Genomic DNA, 20,938 nt, shown 5'->3' on the forward strand with positions numbered 1-20,938 from the left:
TTTACACTGCGACACATCTCCCTGTGTACTCCTGTCTGTTCTCTTTAGTACCCTCAGTGTCCCATTTCTTCTTTGCTAACTGCTTTCTCTGTGTATACTCTGGCACTTCCTCATTCCACCACCAATTCTCTTACAACTTACCCTATATTCCCGTCTTTTCATGAAAAAAAATCACTACAGCCATTTCCATTCTTTTTGCAAAGTCTACCACCACCTGTCCCTTCGTGTTCTTATCCTGCATACCGAACCTGCCCATCACTTCATCGCCTCTATTGCCTGCACCCACAAGTCCATTGAGGTCTGCATCTATCATCACTTTGTCACCCCTCTGGGGATATTCTGCATCACTTCATCGAACTCATTCCAGAACTTCTCCTCAAACTCACATCCCACCTGCGGAGAATAGCCACTCACAACATTGAGCATCACACCTTCAATTTCCAGTTTCAGACTCATAAGTCTATCTGACAGTCTTTTCACCTCCAGAACATTTCCAACAAACTCCTCCTTCAAGATAACTCCTATTCCATTTCACTTCCTGTCAGTCCCATAATAGTACAACTTAAATGGTCCACTGACATTTCCTGTCGTCCCAGACTCTAGCCTTTCCTCTTCTCCCTCTGCTTCTGAACACGCCTTCCTCCTCTTCTTCTCCGACCCACAGTAGCCCAACAGTACCCTGTAGGTTATTAGCACCAATGGTGCAATGGTGTTGGAACAGTATATTCTTCCCACTGTGGCACAATTAAAAGGCCATTTTAAGTAATTAGTCTGGTCCACTATCATGCATTGGTGTCCCATTTCTGATGTTCCTCCATCACTTGAGAAGTCATTTAATTTCAGTACATAAACCTTGGTGTGGTGGTTGAGTGGTTAGCACTCTCCCCTCACAGAATAAGGATTCCAATTGAGCATCTCAGTGGAGGTTTACATCCCCTACCCTATCCAAAAGTCCAAAAAGGTCAATAACTGAGTGTGTTTAACCAAATCTTATTTTCCCCGCAAACTTTTTTTTTCACTGATGTCAAACACATTGAAATTGTGATTATAAAAAAAACATTTGTATTCCATTGTTTTATTTCAGTTACTACACAAAGTTTTAAACAGATATTTTTTAAGACTCAACAAAATACAACTTTTTTGAACCATAAAATGTCATAAAACCAAGAAAATAAACAGATGTCACAATGGTAGCTTATCAACATAAATTGAATGTAACAGGAACAGCATCTAAAATATGGAAACTAAAATATGAACTTTATGAGCCTTTTTCAATCAAGGAGCTCCGTTTGTGAAAACAATTTCGATCTTGTGCTTACACTACCACAATTCACCTTATCATCAACACAAATAATCCAAAGAGCATTACAATAAAGGCTGACATTGTACCTGGTGATGCTGCTTTCAAGCATTGCTGAAGAACAACAGTAAATTATCAATACTACTTAAAACAAATGTTACTTATCATTCAGTTACCTTATCAACCTTATCGCCATGTTTTCACAGCACAGGTTTTGTTATTTGAGAGCTTTTGCTTTCCTGAGTCACAGCTGCGAATCAAAGGAAGAAGAGCTTGTCCCATAGCTGGATGGCTGGTTCTGAATGCAAATACTGGCCAGCCAGGAAGGCCAGTCTGTGGGCGTACTTGCACGGCGCTGGAACACGAATGGTACCGGGCCAGTTCCAGTACAAATGGCACATCTTGAAAGTCAGTCTGATGTGGAACCAAGATAACATTTCAAAATTGTGTTCTTGATTTGTAATTGTTGACATACCCCAACATATACAAATATATATAAATCTGTGTGTGTGTGTGTGTGTGTGTGTGTGTGTGTGTGTGTGTGTGTGTGTGTGTATATATATATATATATATATATAAATATATATATAAAATAGTATATATTTTTTATAAGAAAAATGTGATTTGGGGTCTGCATTTTTCTTTACAAACTCAAAAGAACAATCTGATTTTTAAGAGTCCAAATAGGGTTCTCCATTTCTCTGTATCATCTCTGGGATCACCCTGGGCTAGAATATCTGTTCACAGGTGCTAGAAGTAGGTTGACTTGTTGCCACACAGGTGTTATGCAGTTCTCAGAAACAGTGGTTATGCAAGTAAATATTAGTTTAGTGATTCACAGGAATGCTAAAGCACAAACATTTTTCAATTCATACAGGAAATGTTTGAGTTTGTAATAAAAATGCAGACAGTATAATACTTACTTCCAGTGAAGTAATTAAAAAATTATACATTTTTCTTCATGTTTTTATTCAGAATATAAAGTGAAGTGTTCCCATTCATGTGTTTAAACACTATTATTTTCAATGTAACTGTACATGATACAATTTTTGTCCCACTAAGTTGTTCATTCATAATGTAGATTTATGTACACCACATACTCATGTACACTTGTCTTATCATTCTAATTTGGCAGTTGCATAATATCAGTCACTAGCTTATTTGTTTGGCTGTATTCATTCTAATTAAATTAACTACCATCAATTAAGGAATGTATTGTTTTGCCCATTAATATAGAAAGTAGCAGCGTGACAGTGAGATGTGGATCACACTTAGAGGCACAATGATTCCAGTCTGATTGGTTATTGTTCCTCATTGGCCTCTGCTGATGACTTGTTGACATTTTTGTCAACTTATTTTCTGGTTCTCAGTTTTGAGTTATACAGGCCTAAAAATTTTATATCATGCAGGAAGACAACATGCATTGATTCATTGCCTCTTTATTACCTCTATCCATCTGATTTTTTTGCCACCTACACTTTTTGATCACAATTATTTCTAGGTGAAAAACCAATTAACCATTGTTGTAGCCAATGTGATGTTAATCAGTAATCTGAATATCTTAATGGTCAACTGTACTATTATTGATATTGGATTTTGAAGAACATTCATGAACCTGTGTTGTGTTCATCATTACTGAGGCAACCACAGCAACTTACTTTCCCTAAATTGTCCAATACCCACTGTAATTTTTATCTAGATTTCTGTGGAAAGTTCAGGTTAGATGACACCAAGAAGGAAAGGATAAAATAGGTAATCATTACCTTTGCAAATGGTCTGGGGTGAGGTTTGCTGTGTTGTACAAACAAATGAAGTGTGTGGGAAGTCCACAGCCCTGGGAAACGTGATGTGGAATCAGAAAGAAATCCACCCTGAAAGGAAAAGCAAGAGTGACAAACTTGGAAGCAAAATTGAGAGGGAAAGAGTATTTTTGAAACTTCGGTTTCTTGTCATACACAGGGCAAGCCTAAACATACAAATCACCATGTTTAACCCTCTGAAGAAATAATGTCAAGTTGCTAATATAATAATGGGACAATTCTCCGAGTCACAACAAGCACGCCATGTTTTGCCCACCTTAGGCATTATTTTGAGTGATAAATCAAAAGAGCTGTCTGGAAACATTTGCAATAGTCTTGTTTGAATGTACTTTTACTTGGTTGACCCTGAGAAAGATTTATATTGACAGCATACAGCAATTTCTGGACAATAAGCCACTACTTGTTTCACGCGGTTTGAACACTGTGGGTTGAATAATGAAGTGGCTAATTTATGGATTTTTTGGGGTTAATGAGCTTCATGCTGCCAAAACATTTAGCCTCATCACATCGGACCAATGAAATTACGGCGAAGTTCTGAGGCTGTTCAATTCCGACACTAAAGACGACAACCTTAATGGTTTTAATGCGCAGGAGACAGATGAAGATAGCTATCAGCTGGAGTAGGACAAAGCAGAGATAAAAAAAATAGATGGACTTTCAAATGTACACGTATATTTATTCATTAATTCTTAGCTGGTGCGGCTTATATTCAGGTGCGATCAACAGTCCGAAAATTACGGCACATTTCAAATTCCCTCCCACGCAACAGATCATGGGTAGACCACAACTTCTGTAATAATTATCAGTATCATTGCCTTCCTATACTACAGCCTTAGCTGGCAGTACACAGCCATTAATCTCTCTTAATGTCAAATAAACAAAAGGCAAAGGAAAGCATTAAGGTTTGTATTTTAAGAAATTGAACAACCGTGAAAGATTGGTAGATCAATATCATTGACCATAGAAAAGGTTAAGAGTTGTTCATGTTTATAAAATGGGCAAAAAATTCAATATTCATTACAAAGGGCAGGCAAAAATGTACTTACGTTAGACAACACTCAGATGCATAATTTTAGTCTGTACTTGATTAACATTAAATTTTGCTCAAGAATCTTTATGCTCAAAATAAGGCGAACATTTGTTTCAAGGGCTGACTTGTGTCTGGGGTAATTATGCATAGTCCAATATAAATATTCCCTTCTACTGATCATTTGCTTATTTCTTGCCCTTTTCATTCATCCATCTGCACTGCTGTGTTCATCTAAATACTATCTTCAAAAGTTATTTCAACAAAGTGAAAAATTAAAGATCAAGTTAATAAATCAAACAACTAATCAATACATTCCAATGCTACCTCCAAAGCTCCAGCGGGGCTAGACTTTACTGTTTAAAACTGGAGTTGAAGATGGATTCAAATGTACAAATGACCTTGTTTCAATTGGTATAGGAATTCTAATACATTTAAAAACACCAAGTGAGCCAAAAATATGGATTTCTAAAAATATTTGGACATAGGACATGTTGATACAGTAAGACTGACCGGTCTTTACGAGTGAGAGTATGATCCAGAATTGTTCCTGGTGGTGGTGAGCCAAACTTGCTGCCAGTCCAGGAATAAAGGGTAGTGCTAATGCGCTTTTGGACAACGATGAAGACCAGCTTGGGCTCATAGCCAGGGAATGTCTCAAAACATTTGATCAGCTGTGGAATCTCGAACTGCTCAATGATCAGTAGCTGACCATCTGATACACCGTCTCGATACACTACAATCTTTTCTGGCAGGTTGTGGTTCACCTGTGGAAAAGACAATAAAAATTTAATAAAATTGTCCTGTTTTCATTTAAATAATTGTGCTTTGCATGCTAATATACTGTATAGTGGTCTGCACTGGAATGGTTCATGTGTTATTTGGTCATCCACGTAACACACCACATATTACATGTAGATATCCTATATGAACAGTATTTAATAGCACTGAAGTAAATTCATGCTGATAAAAACAGATTAGCAATCATCACAAAATGTTTTTGAAGGTACTTTGGTCTGTACCAATTGTTTAGTTATTAAAGATTTACGGACATAGTGAGAGAGAATATAAAGGTAGTTGATGTGAGAGAGGAGGATACAGAGAATAGGGTTAGATGGAGAAGGTTGATTCGCTGCAGCGACCCCTGAAGGGGAGAACCAAAAGAAGAAGACCAATTATTTGATTATTGCATTGCCCTCATGACTGTATTTTTATCAACATTAAACCAACATAAAGAAAGACTTTCATCAAATGAAATGGTAATGTGCAATAGTTGATTTATTGATAATATTCCCACAGTATTTACCTCATAGTACTTCTGCAGAGCAGCCAATAAACATACTCTAAAGCCATTGATAATTTCCTCTTTAGGTGTCTGGAAAATCACTCTGGAATACCAGCGTGTCAGTGTGCTAAAATGGAGCAATCAAAGAAAAACAGGTTTAAAACAAACATTCCAACAAAAAAAAAGCCAAAGAAAATGCATAGTACATTTTTATTTTTTAAAACAAATACAATTTGTAATAGGCAAACTAGTTGTATTCATTTTAAAGATGTCAAATGAACATGCAGAGAGTACAACACTGTAATATGATCAAAGCTTTCAAACCATTTACCGGTTTACACTGGCAACAAAGCCAGTGACAGATTGGTGAGCCTTTCTGGCATTATGATGAACGTCAACTCCAACCACCATTAACTGTTTCTGATGAAAGTGAAATAATTAATGATTTAACTGCACACAAGAATGTTACATTATTTTTATTATTTTAAGGTATGAACTAAAAAATTCATAAAGTCCCATGTAAATATTTTTGATATTTCTGTGCTAGAAAAGCTCTGAACTACAGTCTATGTCTTTACATTTTGTTAACTGAGGTGAAGACAGTGAACCGTAACAGTTTTAAATTAATACAGCACTCCAAACAAAAACATAAAGTGTGATTATTCCTGCACTAATTTTGGGACAATTTTTTTATAAACCACAACCCTTGGAAGAATGGAGTTTGAAAATGCAATAACACAATCAAAATCTACTTTTAGGATATGGGAGCAAAATTGGGAAAATTACCCACATGTGTGAATGAGAGAGTTTGTCTTTGATTGTGTTATTGTATTTTATTGTTTGTCTTTCTATATATGTGGTGCTGCAATTGACTGGCGACCAGTCCAGGGTGCACCGCACCTCTAACCCAATGGCAGCTGGAATAGGTTCCAGCATCCCATGCAACCCTGCGCAAGATAAGTGATAGACAATGGATGGATGGATATAGGAGCTTGCAGCAACAGTATTGCATCATTAATCTAAAATAAATCCCAATTTGTCACAATCCCAATCTGTCTACCTGTAATTAAAACAGATTGATAAATAGTGGAAATACAGATTTTAAAAATAAGAACAATTACATGAATAAGACTATCAAAATTGAAAATCCAAGTTAAATATTAAAAGATAAAATATATTATTAAATATGAAAAAAAAATCAAAATATTAAAAAGAAACTTTACTTTAAAAAAACTGCTTTCTGAGATGATCCTTTATGACACTATGCCTTTAAATGATTTCACAATATTACAAAGCTGCATTGACAACACAGATTTTCATATTATCTGTTAATGAAAAAATCTGTTTTTGAAAGGTGACCAGGGTTACATGACTAAGTGCAATTCAAAATGGTTTCAGAATTGGTAACTTACTCAAGAAAGAGATTATCTCAACTGCCAGAATAAATTACATTTAAGGATTTGTCTTTGGATGTTCACAAGGCCTGAAAAACTATGTGACTTGGATTCTTACTTTAACTAAAACAAACTCACCAAAGTGAATAAGCTTTCACTTTTGCAATGTGTGATACCCACCAAAGGAACATTGACAGTCCAGAGCTCTCCTCCTAATTTGCTATTCATCTGCAGGAGTATCTTTTGGGCAACACTCCTTAACTTGTGATGCTGGGAAATGGTCCGTACATTGATTGCCTAACAAAAGTAAGCGTTGTTAAAAAAAAAACCAAGAATGAACACATTATCATATTTGTAGCATTTAGATGGATATTACACTCTTGGTGCAAATATTCATACGTCATTGGGTCTTGCTATTCTATCATTTAATATTCAAAGAGTCCAGATATATTATTGGAAATCAGCCTGGCAGAGGACATTGTGCTGATTGCGCTTAAGGAATATGTTTCCTATAATGACCAATATGCCAACTTACTAACACTTTCATTTACACAACATGATCAATTCATCCACAAAACGATGCAAGTAGTAACAAGGAAGTTGTTATTACCCTTGTGAAAATTTATTCAACAAAGAGTAAGCTATCAATTATCAGAATAAATAAATAAATAAATTACTCCAACTTCTCTTACTAGTGACTTTATCAATTGGGTGTCTGTGACACTGCTGACAAGTTGATCAAAGCCCACTAATACACACGTTGTTTCTTTCTCATCATGTCAATGGCTGGGAGTGTGAGTCAGTTATCTGGTGAAAAAGGTAAGCTGGTGGATGCAGTGTGACGCTTTGAAAATGATCGACTAGGAAACCATGGCTCCTGCCATTTGTGGAGCTGTTAATTGAACCAACTTGCTAAATATTGATGTACACCAAGTACATCCTGTCATTGAGAGTCTTCCCCAAATGCAGTGGCCTCTTTAAAGAGGATAATGTATCCCATCCAAATGCTAAAATGGTGCAGGAATGGTTTAAGCTGTCAAGAGACCCCCTAAGTCTCCACATCTTACTCCAACTAAGCAGAGTGCAGTAGCCTGGACAAACAAGTCTGATCCATGAAGGCCAAACACACAGGACTTAAAGGATCTTCTGCCGATGTTCAATGCCAGATGCCACGGTACCCCTTAAGACATTTAAGACATGCAGTCAATGCCTTGATGGGTGAGGACTGCTGGGTGGAAAAAAAAAAACCTGAACTGTACAAAATATGTTGGTATTGTGATAAATTCAATCGCTAACTTAACAAAATCTTCCAATTTCAAACAGACAAACAAAAGTATGTAAATCAACAACACTAGTTTTGACACAAAAATGTACCCATGAAGGTTCTCAGTCATCCAGGTCAGGGTCAATTATTGTCAAAATCTTCTCTGAGTAACTGGACTAGATTTTCATCCCTTGACACAAAAACGTACAATTATATCAAATGTTTCCATGACAGAGGATTCAGACTTCCGAGAGAGTTTTATTAATATTTAACAAACTCCTTTAAACAGGTGGCAGCTGCTTATTAAGGCCAAAGTTATCAATCAATTAAAATGCATTTCAATAGCATATTCCATGCAACACTGCCAAGTTGAGATCATTTACAATTCTCTAACTATTGCTAACATCATTGACCTTCATGGCCAAAATCTAAATCATGTTCATCCATATGGACACTTAAATGTTTTGTCATGTTCCGGGGAGTTTCCTTGAAGCATTAAATAGGTATTTTCTTAACGAGACTGGGTTGAATAAACAACACATAAAACAACTTATCTGGATACAAAACGCAATTTTTCGGTAATAGTAATATCCTCTATGGACATATAAGAGGATGATATTTTATACCTGAGAGGGGATTGGGCATTTGACGCAGCACAGTTTCTTGATGGCACTGTAGAGATCATCTCTGTTGCCAACTATGATACAAACTACAAGCTGCATATTTGGCTGAAAAGAGACAAGAAACGAAAACCTGTGTGAGATAGAAGTAACAGTATTCTAGATTTAATGGTAACAACAAAAATTAAAAAAATTGGGATGGCCAAAGTCATATGCTCATATGCTAGTTGTACCATTTCATAATAAAATATTAACCTTATATTTCTGTGAAAGAAAAATCAAAAGGTGTATTGTACCTTGATTATTTTATGAGCATTCAATATACCACTAATGAGTGAAACATAGAAATAAATGGTTATTATTTCCAAAATAAAGTTTAAATAGGTATATTTAGAATAACATTGGTAATGAAAAAAGAAAACTGCTAAACTAATGAAAAATCATTCAATTCAGTGGATGTGGACTAGATTTTGAGAAAGGAATTAAACTGAAAACATTAAAATGAAAAAAATATGTGCCTAGTTACAAAAAACTGTATTTATAATACACAGTGGGTCACCCGGAGAAGCTCATAAGTTATTAACATTATGATCCCCAGTGCTAGCCAACCAATTTCGCCATACCTCACAAGTGACCTGAGAATGAATGCTCTTGATGTATGTTTCTGTTCGATCATCTTTCAGTTCCACACGAATGGGACGCTCCAGTCTCATCCCAATAGGCCCTGCCACCTTGTTCAATGTAGACAGCAGCTCTTCAGCTTTCTCTGCACAGCGTTGCGGATAAAAGAGTGCCCAGATGTTCAGTGGGATCTACATATAAATTGATCAGTCAGTAGAGAAAAGCAAACAAGAAACTCAACAACCAAACATGGCCAAGTTACATAATGGTGAATAGGAGAGCGACTGATGCGGAATATGAATTTGTAAATTAACCATACAAAGATAAACAAAATATGAGAAACTGCACAAAGCTTTATGTAGAGTTGAACTGTACTGTTCTTGTTTTACAGTGATGAAACTGCAGTAAATTCTTCAAAAGAGAATCAGGGTTTGTCTCACAACACTTACGGAGCTGATTGAGGAATCTCTGACCACCTCTCTGGACCAAGATGCGTCACCAGCTGGGGCATATGATGAGGACTGCAGATGGATGATTTCAAACGGCAGAGTTCTCCCTTGAAGCTGAAGGAGAGAAAAACACAGTGCGTTGTTTTTACTGCTGGTGTTGTTTTACTTTTTGCTATGGAAGATTACAATAACAAGAGACTTTGCCCACTATGTGGCCTTACCAACAGAATTTCTGAGCCAATTTCGAGGCCCCATTGACTGAGCTCCTTCACACTCTCAGGGTTAGAACTAATACTCTTTAAAAGCTGCTTTACTGAGTAGGTGTGCTGCTCACTACTCATATTGATGTGCATCATTAGGTCCTATATTACAAAAAAAAGATATATAAACATCGCACGCACGCACGCACGCACGCACGCACGCACGCACGCACGCACGCACGCACGCACACGCACACGCACACGCACACGCACACACACACACACACACACACACACACACAGTTTAGAGAGCATGTTTCTGACATTTGTCCCATGTATATCATGGTTAACAACCACTGAATCATGTAAACAGTAATAATATAAATTCACCTTCTTTGCTATGAAGTTCTGTCTTATTTTGTCAGGGATTCCAGTCATGAAGGAAAGCTCTGGTACTAAAAGGATCTCTCCAGTAATTATCTGCTTCAAGAAATCAGTGTTTAAAATGACTTCATAAGTAACCACAGCATTTTAATGAATTTGTAAAATGCTTCCAAAACACTTGAAATACTGGAATTGTGAAAATATGATCATATTCACACATGAGAATCGTTGATTGTAAAAATAAAATCAAATGCAGTAGTTGCCAAAGGACCAACCTTTGGTGCGCATGTGATAAATCTTGTGACAGTTCCAAATTCTATGTTTGTACTTTTTAAGAACTGGTACAGTTGAAAATACATCACTATTATATCATTCATTTTGATGATATTTAAAGGCAGTCATGTGATAGAAGACTATCAGCCAGAATGAAAGGAAAGGTGTACAAGACAGTGGTGAGACCAGCGATGCTGTATGGCCTAGACACAGTTATAATGACAAGAAGACAGCAGGCAGAACTAGATGTTGCAAGAAAGGTGGTTGAGGTTCTCTTTGGGAGTGACGAGGATGGATAGGATCAGGAATGAGTCTATCAGAGGAACAGCACATGTTTGATGTTTTGGAGAGAAGGTCAGAGAACCCAGACTGAGATGGTTCTGTCATGAACAAAGTAGGGATAGAGAATATATTGGTTGACCGATGCTAGAATTGGAGCTCCCAGGCAAGAGGTCTCGAGGAAGACCAAAGAGAAGATTTATGGACGTAATGAGAGAGGATAAGAAGGTAGTTGGTGGAGAGAGGAGGATACAGAGAATAGGGTTAGATGGAGAAAGTTGATTCGCTGTACCCCTAGAGGGAAAAGCCGAAAGAAGAAGAAGTTTTATTGACTCATCCTTTGGGGCTGGAGCCTCAGCTGTCATTGGCCAAGGGGCAGGGTATACTCTGGTCTGGCTGCCAGCTTATTAAAGGGCCACATGCAGAGACAATCAATCATTCACATGTCTGGGCAATTTAGTTTCTCAAATTACCCTACAGGATATTTTTGGATGGTGGGAGGAAAACTGGAGAAAAAAATGTTGTCAACAGACACTGGAACAACATTAAAAATGTCACAGAATTGGAATGGAACCCTCTTGCTGTGAGGCAGGATGACTGTGCTGAATAGTTATTAATGTGTTGAATAATCGAAACAATAATTGAAACATAAAAGCTGAGAGAGCGTTACCTTCCCTCCTGGCCTGGACCTTTCTTTTGGATGATACACAAGGAGAGGTTGGCTGGGGTCTCTGATTGCAATTCCATAGTTCTTACTGTTGATCATTTTAAGAATAAAATTTAAACAATATTAGAATTGAAGTGAAAAAAAAAAAAGAATAAAGACAGGGTAACGTTACCTGTAATAGTCCACAAAAGTTGTTTGTGTGCCATCAGTCAATGTAAAAGTGTCTTTGGGTGATTTGCTCCACTCAATGGCATCAATGCGGTAAGTGCGATTGTTGTAGCGGGTAATAATGGTGTTACCGATGAGTTCTTTGGTGCATTCATCTTTAAAGTTCTCCTTACCTTGTTGGTATAGTGAATTCCTGACAGAGAACAGTGAAATTATAGATTAAGATTAAGGTTAAACCCTTTTATCTGAATAAAAAAACACAATTGACTTCATGTCATCCTTCATTATCAAACTTGCTTACATGACAGAGGCTTACTTTACTCACTGAATCACTGCCCTCTAACCCTTACTTTTACTCATGAAAAGATATGGATAGTATAGGTGATCATTGTTGTTCTTCTAAATTAATAAGTTAAAAAAATCTCATCTTGTTTACTCGAATAATAATATATTTATAAAACGTTTTGCAACAAAGTAAGGAATAAAATTAATTCTTTGATTTTTTGTCTTTTCAGCCAATCATTTAGTTGGTGGTGGGATAAGGGATCTTTAACTAACCTAATGGATGTATTCAGATTGTGGGTGTATACCGGAAAACCTGGAGGTAATGCCCAGGGACACAAGGAGTACATTTAAACTACAAATAGAAAGACCCCGTGTCAGGATTGAACCATGAATCCTCTTACTTTGAGGGGGTATATAGTAATGATTCTGACACTGACACCTGTGGGGGAGGTGGGGTTGTAACCCAATAAAACCCCATCATTAAAACTCCTGACTTATAAGCAATGGCAAACAAATTTGTTTTCAGCTTTGATAATGTTTGAATACGAAAAGGAAAACACGGCAGACTTTTACAGTACATGGCTCGGTGTAGGCTAGAGCATAAATGGTGATTAGGCTTTATTAGCATGCCAGAGTACTGGCATTAGGGTAATGGAAAAAAAACAAATTGTTAAAAGCTGTGGTCCAAACTTTGCAATCGGGCATATTATAGAAACAATATCCAAATCTGAAACAAAATGAAAACTTGGCTCAAATGAATATCTAATATTTTCATTAATCTACAAACTCGACAGTTTATACAGTACTGTTGATCTGATGCATGAACTCACATGACATCCAGCACAGAATCATTGCATAAGATTTTGTGACACACATCCACACACATGTACAAGCCTCCATCTGTACTTTTGATACATGTTGCATAGCCTGGCCACAATTGCAACCTGCAACAAAACACATACCACAAGGAAATTATTGGACAAAAGTTCCCCTGGTATTAGCTCGACCCTAATGTTCCACTAATGTGATCTTCAAATGAATGCTCTTCTATTGCTCAATCATTAGCCCATTTTTCCCAGGCTATAACACGGCTAAAAGGTTTAGCAACAACAGAAAAACAATGATGTACGACACTAGCGATTTTGGTTCAATATGCTGCTGGAAAACTAAACTCTTCTTTCCGGTAAATGTGTTCTATTAGTAAAGAGTTGCTACATTACTATGGCAGTATGACTAAACTGAAAAAGGACAATATTAGTACGCAATATTAGTAGGCCATTGTGCATTAATTAGTCACTAAATGAACTATTTTCTGGAAGCGAACTGGCTGCTTCGACTGTATAAAAGAACTGACCATAGCATTATTTTGCAGCTCCACTGTTAAAATGCAAATCTTGCTGTTGAGAACTGTGAATAACTGCTCCGCAGTGAAACCAAAATAAGCAATATAATTGATGTTCATTTAGTTCTTCGTGAAATCAACATTCTGACATCAAATGCAAATCCATACTAACCGATGCTTTTCTAGAATGATTGTTCTTTCTGGACTGTAGTGATTTCGTCCCACCAGCTTCAGACCAATAATTTTCAACACCCTTTGGGGGACGAAAAGCACAACTTGGGATCATTACAAAATCATTTTAGATGCAGAGGGCAGGGCAAGATGGAAACAGATGATCTGCTGTTTTGAACCCTAACTAAAGCTAAAGGAGAAGCTAAAAGAAGGAGAGGACCAAGAAAAAGAAGAGGCACCACCATTTTACAACTCGCATGCAGATAATGGAATGGTAGGTATACACGGTTGTCATTTTCTTAAAAAGAATTCTACGAATAATATCTCACTTTGAACCAAACACAATATTGTGTAAAACACACTGTATAACAAACAAATTTCATGAGAATGTGTAAGAATTACAATAAAAATCAAAGCTCAACAAGACAGTCTCAGACCTCCTGAGGATCACATTGTAGAAGGGGATACATAGAAGTGAGGAAGGTGGTAAAATCTTTGTCATCTGGATTTTAATTTGTATTTCCTTGTTATCAATTTTTCTCAGACTCTTCAGAACAACCTGCATTTTAGTAAGAGACACAAAAATAGACATTATTAATCTTGAAATTGGATATAACTATAGCCAAATTTAACTTCTGAAATACCTTTTTTAAATTATCCACAGCTTAGACATGCTTTAAAAAGTAATATTAGGCTTTGTGATATATCCTAATGTGGGAACTGGACTTAGTTGGGGAGAATTCACCCAGATTCCTTACCTTGTAAATCCACCTCTTTTTAGGGCTTAAGTACTACAAATTCCAAGTTAGACATGAAGAAGCATCTTCAGTGAGAAGTAAATCATCCCCAAGAAATTAAGCAAGGCGAGTTATAATGACAAGATTTATCGGTGAATACCATGGCCTGGATGACAGAGAATTTTCCCGGACAGATCTCGAGGATTTGAGAGAGTGAACTATTATCTGAACTCAAAAACACACACAGCATTTGCTTCTACAGTAACTGTGCAGAGGTTTATGTTTTATACTGTGATACCTACATCAGTAAGCATAACAGGCAAGTAGAGGATTGAGCCATCAAATGCCACCACTTCCCCTGTAGTTGAGCGATGATCCCTCATCATGCCAAAACGCAGTGCCATAGATTCAACATTTGGACTGAAAAATATAAATGCAAAAACACTTATATGTCACAGGGCATTCGAGAATAATGCTACGATATATAAGATCCTCCATATGCAGTTGTCCAATGATACTTTACAAATGGATGCATGAAAAAATAATCCATACCGTACCGTTGCATTTCAACACACTGTTCTAATTACTAATTTAGGTTATATAGGGTAAGATTGACAACACTGTTAATCTTCTATCTACACAATAATCTTTGTTGAGTTGTTGCAAAAGTAAGCAAATAAATGACAAATATTACTTACATAAATGTAACATGGTACTGATAAACAGCATCATTATTGCACCTAATTAGGACATGGTTTGAAGCAATTGTTTGAGGAGATCCCTTTGTTCCTGCCTTATTCAGCGGTTCTCTGAACAGAAAAATACATGCAAGTCATTAATCATATGCTTATATCACTGTAAGAATACAGTTCAAGAAATACCTTACTATTCCATGATATTAATTTGTAAGATGCCTGATACGATTGACAATTCATATTTTGTTCTACTTGTGCCACTTTATAGGTATTGTCCTGAAAGGACTTTGGAGCTGCATACTGTAAATAAACTTGACACGAACAGGTCCACATAGGCAGCAAACACTGTTGCGCAAGTGCTGATAACAGAAAGACTGAAAAGTGACAATGCAAATGAAGTTCATGTGTCACGGCAGTTCGCTGATACGAAAAGGTTAGTGAGAACGAAGCAGTAAGCTATTCTAATTTTTTTAACAATAGCTGCAAATAGCATTTATAGAGATGCATTACCAGTGGTACAATGAAAGTGCTTCTGAGTTTGGATTTTTTGAGTTAAGCTCAGAACCTTCGAGATCTTTGGTACAGGTGTATAAGACACTTCAAGACAAACATTCATGCGAATGCTGTAAATAGACGTGGTGGCAGTGCACTGATAATCTTAGAGGAATAGCTAATAGCTAAGGTATACTAACCGGTGGGTTTCCATTGTTAGCGCTGTTTTCCCTGGTATTCCAGCAGAACGTTCAAATAGTTCTTGATCTTGAGTGCAGATACAGGGGAAAAACTTACTATGTATTTTTACAACAAGGGTATTTTAGCAATTTTCATTTAATCAGTGCATTTCAATTCAACACTTAAAACATCTTCTCTTTAGGTTTCCATACCTGAAGGAGAAGCCTGAGTGTGTTTAGGTGTTTGATGCACAGCAGTTGGAGGTGGAACACTACCTACAGACATAAAAGGAAGCCCATCTCCCTGTCTTAGCTGTGGTACTGCTGCCCTTCCAATCCCCATCACCCTGTGAGGGAATAAATCTCTGCCAAGAGAGCTGTAAATGTCATAGCCAATAACTGTTAGTGTTGCAAATCTGTTTTCAAGATCTAAAGTTGTTGGAAAAATTTTGCATTGATGGCAAGTAAGAATTGTCCTATACTTTCTCTTGAAGATGAATTTTTTGACTATACAGGAACTATTACAGTAACCAGCATGAATCCCATGATGCCAAAGTTTTTTTAAGAGTACCATTGACAAAATATTTGCATTCTACAGGACATAATAGGCATTGTTTTATTCTGGCACCAGTTGACCGGTGATGAATAACGCATGACAATCCATGTTTAAAATTACAAAAAGGGACCACATGTGTAGATGTACTGCATACGATTGGTGTCTAGTCATCACTTCCACATCCTCTTACAGCTGCTCCCATCAGGGGTCGCCATTCATCCATCCAACCCTATTCTCTGTATCCTTGTCTCACGTCAACTTACTTCATGTCCTCTTTTACTCCTTCCATGAATCTCCTCTTTGGTCTTTCTTCCTCAAACCGCAGCATCCCACTGCCAATATATTCACTATGTGCATACCTCTCTAAATGTCCGAATCACGCCAGTCTGACTTTATCTTCCGAATATCTAGCTGTCAAATGGCTATACTGTACTCAATTTTGAGCCTAGCCATCCTAGTCACTCCCAAAGAGAACCTGAACATCATCTGTGTGACATTCAGCTTGGCTTCATCTTTTCCTCAATACAATGGTCTCTAAACCACATAATACTGTTGGTCTCACCCTGTCCTGCTCACCTTTCCAGTCATCGCTACCAGATACTGTTAACATTATATTTTATCATTATTAACATTTTAAATTCTATGAGGTTGAGAAGTAGTTTAATGTTACCCATTCCAAATAAATATCAGAATGAGAATCATCAGTAACAGATCATATCAATTATAGTTTTGGTTCCAGTTTAAAGAGCCATATGATTTGAAACATTTAAAATTTCAATGTCACATTCAAATGAAGAGTGAACCAGGTGACGGATATTAAACATATTAAAACAGTGCATACAGTTCATCTTGTCCCTCCAGTGTCCTACCTTCTTCCCCTGCCCATCACCTCAACAGGATGGCAAATGCTTTCTGGTTTACCGGCAACACCAAAACCATCAATTTGCTTCTTCACCTCTCCCAAATCTCCAGCTCCTCCTCTTCCTGCAAAAAAATCCCAAATGTCCCATGGATTATAGGTATTGACTGTGAACATTTAAATGGACATCAGAATCCAACTTTTTTTCTAATCTAGATATCAGGATAGTTTTTACATGTGTAGCTAGCTAGTCTTTCATTCATATTCAGGATTTACACTATAGTTTACATTTCCAGACAGAGATGCTCTGTGGTCTTGATATGCAGTGCTGAATGAAAGGTAATGAAATATTGTATCACAATATGCTCATCCTCCAACCCAAAAAATAAAAAGTAAAAACGTTGAGAAATATTATGTTTGCAATATTAGTTACTGGTACATTCTTGTTGCGCCTTTATTTTGCAAGTAAAAGGTTGCATCAGTTCACATATGCTGAGAATAAAAGGAACACTCTTTATTATCATAACCTAAATAACTTCTGGATTAATAAATATTGAGTTTTGTGACTTGAAAGAGTCTTCACTCTAGACTGAAGCCAATGACAAAATGTAGAATAAGTCACTTTATAAATCTTAAATAATTTTTGACAGAATCTTGTTGCGTATGCTTGGAAGTTAAGCATGGAAATTACTGTGTTGCTTTGATGTCAGCAAGTGTGGAATCCTAGCAAAGCTCAAGCACCTTCATCATATCTTGTCCACAACTTAAAAGGACTTCAAATCTTTGGGAATACAAACATTTGTTTGACTTAGCATGTAGACTGGTCCTAATGCTCTAAAGATAAGCATTTGCTCTTGTTCTTATGCTGCTATTGTCTTAAATGGTTCAACACAAAGGCTACACAAAAAATACATAGTATTTGTGAAGTCACTGTTTTTCTCCAACTTTTCCTCCTAACTACATCCATATTAGATATCCCCCAAAACAAACATTATCTTAATTTGATTATGTGATGTTTGGCTTTTCTCTCTAATAAGTGACACTTAAGACTTTTTTTCTCCATCAAATCCAATTTTTAATTAACAATACAGCAGCTTAAACTGTGGCTGATGAACTTAACAGTAAGGATTATTTCTGTCTCTTTAAGAGACAGAATTCCATGTACAAATACAGGATTATAGATGATTCAAAAGTCCCGATCAAAAGCATTATGCTTTATTTAAAAAAATGAAAAACACTCATCATCAAATCACAAGTGGGCCTTTTGTAGTCTCCATTGAATACCATGTTTTGGACACACAAGATACATCCATCCACTATCTACAGCTTATCCTGCAGTCACGGTCACAGGGATGCTGGAACCTATTCCAGCTGTCATTGGGCGAGAGGCCCAATGAAGGGTACACTCTGAATTGGTTGCTAATCGATTGCAGGACAACATACTGTATATGTGACAAACAACCATTCACCCTCTGGGCAATTTTTTCCAATATATACCAATTAACCTGTTGGAATCGAACCAAGGTCCTTTGTGCTCTGATAGTTCTAAAGGAATCTTCAGAATTATCAAAGACAATGGATACTATACATAGTCTCGATGAATTCTCTTTAATGAACACAGAAAAATATTCAGATCTGGCGCAACCTATTTAAATATTATTATCATTATTATTATTATTAGATATTAATATCGCTAGTATAGAAATAATACATTCAAATATTACATTTTTATATGACATTGCTTGAAAACCAATAAGCTATTCCTGATATCACAGGTGTCTCAAACTCAACTTACCTGGGAGCCGCTGGACGTAGTCTGGGTGAGGCTGGGCCTCATCAAGTAATCCACAAAAAAGGATTTTAAGTATTGCAAAGAAGAAAAATACAACCTGGATCTGATAAGGTTGATGCATTGACAATATCAAAGTACAGGCATTTGCCGCAAAGGGCCTGTATAGGATATTGAAGTGCAAAGCAATGGGATTTTCCACATCCTCCTCTTCCAGTTTTCTTTACACAAGTGCCACCAGTCCACTTCTCCACACTATCATTGTTGTAGGGTTGCTATTCCAGCAAAATTCTTCCACAGTAAGCCGAAAACCACAAATGAGTCACACAACTGGCGAAATGTCCCCTGACTGGTGGTCTGGCCATGCATTGGAATCATTATGAGCAACTCCTCTATCACTTCAAAATTGTAGTCAACACCATGAACATATATCGCAAGCTGTGCAGTGTCAGTTTTGCTCTCATCAAGGTCGACTAGTACAAATTGCAATGTTACGCTTTCTCACGCAATTCATTGTAAATGTTACCTGAAATGTCAAAAATGCGCACTGCCACTGTGTTGACTGAAAGGCTGATGTTACCAAACTGACCCCTCTTTTCCAGACAGACTATACTTGTAGCCTGTAATATACACTGTTTGATGAATTTGCCGTCTTTGAAAGACTTTCCTGCCATAGCAATCATCTCACTCACCACATAGCTAGCTTTGACTGCTGCATCACTCTCTTTTCTTGCTTTCCTGAAATATTTTATTGCCTCAGTAGATATATTTTAAGATTGACGACCAGGTCCTCTCGCTTATCTCCCCGGTATTTTGCATACTCCTCAGCATGTCTAGTTGAGTAACAACGTCTAATGTTATACTCTTTGTGCTCCACAACTTTATCCATACATTGGGATGCTCCTGTGCTCAACAAAAAAAAAATTCTGTCTTTCGCTTCTCGTGAATTTATCTGTGCTAACATTTCTCTTCATGGCAGGCTTTAAAAGAGACATGACTGGGGCTGGGTGGCAGGATATTACCCCTTCACTTGGTGACAGTCCTGAACCCTAACCCCCGTCCTAACTCCATGTTACAAGTGACCAACGTTGCTAATTCGTGTTGTTGTCACGAATCTGAGCTATAATAGCCCACAAGTGTTCAAAGATAATACGCTCAGGGCAAGGACTCTTGCAGATCCATGTGAGAAAAAAAAACACATGGGCTACACTAACACCTAGGTCTAAGCTCAGGGAGGGGAACCACAAAATATCATTGAGGCCACTAGGGCCAGAGTCTTGAGACTCCTGTAATATCATCTATCTATTGAAATTGTTGTAATTTATTTGTGCCACAAGAGGGCACCAAAGCACTATAAGGATATATACATTTTACTATGAGTCTTTTTACAAAACCATAAAAAAGCATTTCAGTTACACATTAAATTTACAATAGTTCACACTAATTTATGTAACTATTTAAATAATACATTATTCATGCCAGCCCTATTTATTTACAACATAAATATCTGTCTTTCATACACACCCACTGGTTGTGTTCCTCTGCCAAGAGAAGGCTCAAAGCCCATTCCTCTAAACATTGAGAGCAGAGATAATCCTTCATGTTGCACTGAAATATCAACCTGTAAGCAGAGGAAAACAATTAAAAATGTTTTGAATCAAAATTCAAAAATTCACACAAGTTTCTCACTACCTCTTTTGTTCTCGTAGTGTGGATTTCTTCTCGATTCCGAACATCAGTTTCACCCTGAGGCTCCAGACTTGACATAACTCTGCCAGTAGCCAATGCTGTCTTTAGGTCAGCTGAAGCAAAAAGCAAGCCTCTCGCTCGGCCAAGTGCTCCATCATCAGGCTGCATCAACATCCCTGTGGCACGTCCAGCTCCAGGTTCTTTAATGGGTAATGTTACTCCTGGTCTGTGTGGGGTTTTGCCAAGTGTAAATAAACCTCGACCTCTTCCTACAGAAGGACTGACTGTCGAGTAAGGTAGACCTCTACTGCGTCCCATCCATTGAAAACCCTCCATACCGCAATGCTCTGGATGCTTGTTTGGATCCATTGCATCAGTATTTATTATTGTTAC

The 20,938-nt window shown here is 37.2% G+C and overlaps 1 protein-coding gene across 1 annotated transcript; it reads right to left on the reverse strand.

Annotated features, from left to right (window-relative positions):
• Positions 1-1,482: 1,482 nt before the first annotated feature.
• piwil2 (piwi-like RNA-mediated gene silencing 2) lies at positions 1,483-20,914 on the reverse strand. The gene is made up of 23 exons (XM_086169217.1): positions 20,549-20,914; positions 20,381-20,477; positions 17,078-17,192; positions 15,866-16,029; positions 15,674-15,740; positions 14,985-15,095; positions 14,589-14,706; positions 13,987-14,108; positions 13,551-13,631; positions 12,867-12,980; positions 11,756-11,944; positions 11,587-11,671; positions 10,371-10,463; positions 10,002-10,142; positions 9,781-9,894; positions 9,334-9,522; positions 8,717-8,818; positions 7,007-7,123; positions 5,764-5,852; positions 5,454-5,559; positions 4,661-4,914; positions 3,064-3,171; positions 1,483-1,714 (listed from the first exon to the last, which is right to left on the reverse strand). The coding sequence occupies exons 1-23, from the start codon at positions 20,912-20,914 to the stop codon at positions 1,558-1,560; spliced, it is 3,099 nt and encodes a 1,032-aa protein (XP_086025343.1). The 3' UTR covers positions 1,483-1,557.
• Positions 20,915-20,938: the final 24 nt, after the last annotated feature.

This window comes from Fistularia commersonii, chromosome 22 (assembly GCF_037954325.1).
Source record: "Fistularia commersonii isolate RoL2024-O1a breed Wild chromosome 22, RoL_Fcom_v1.0, whole genome shotgun sequence".
In the NCBI taxonomy this organism is placed as follows: domain Eukaryota; kingdom Metazoa; phylum Chordata; class Actinopteri; order Syngnathiformes; family Fistulariidae; genus Fistularia; species Fistularia commersonii.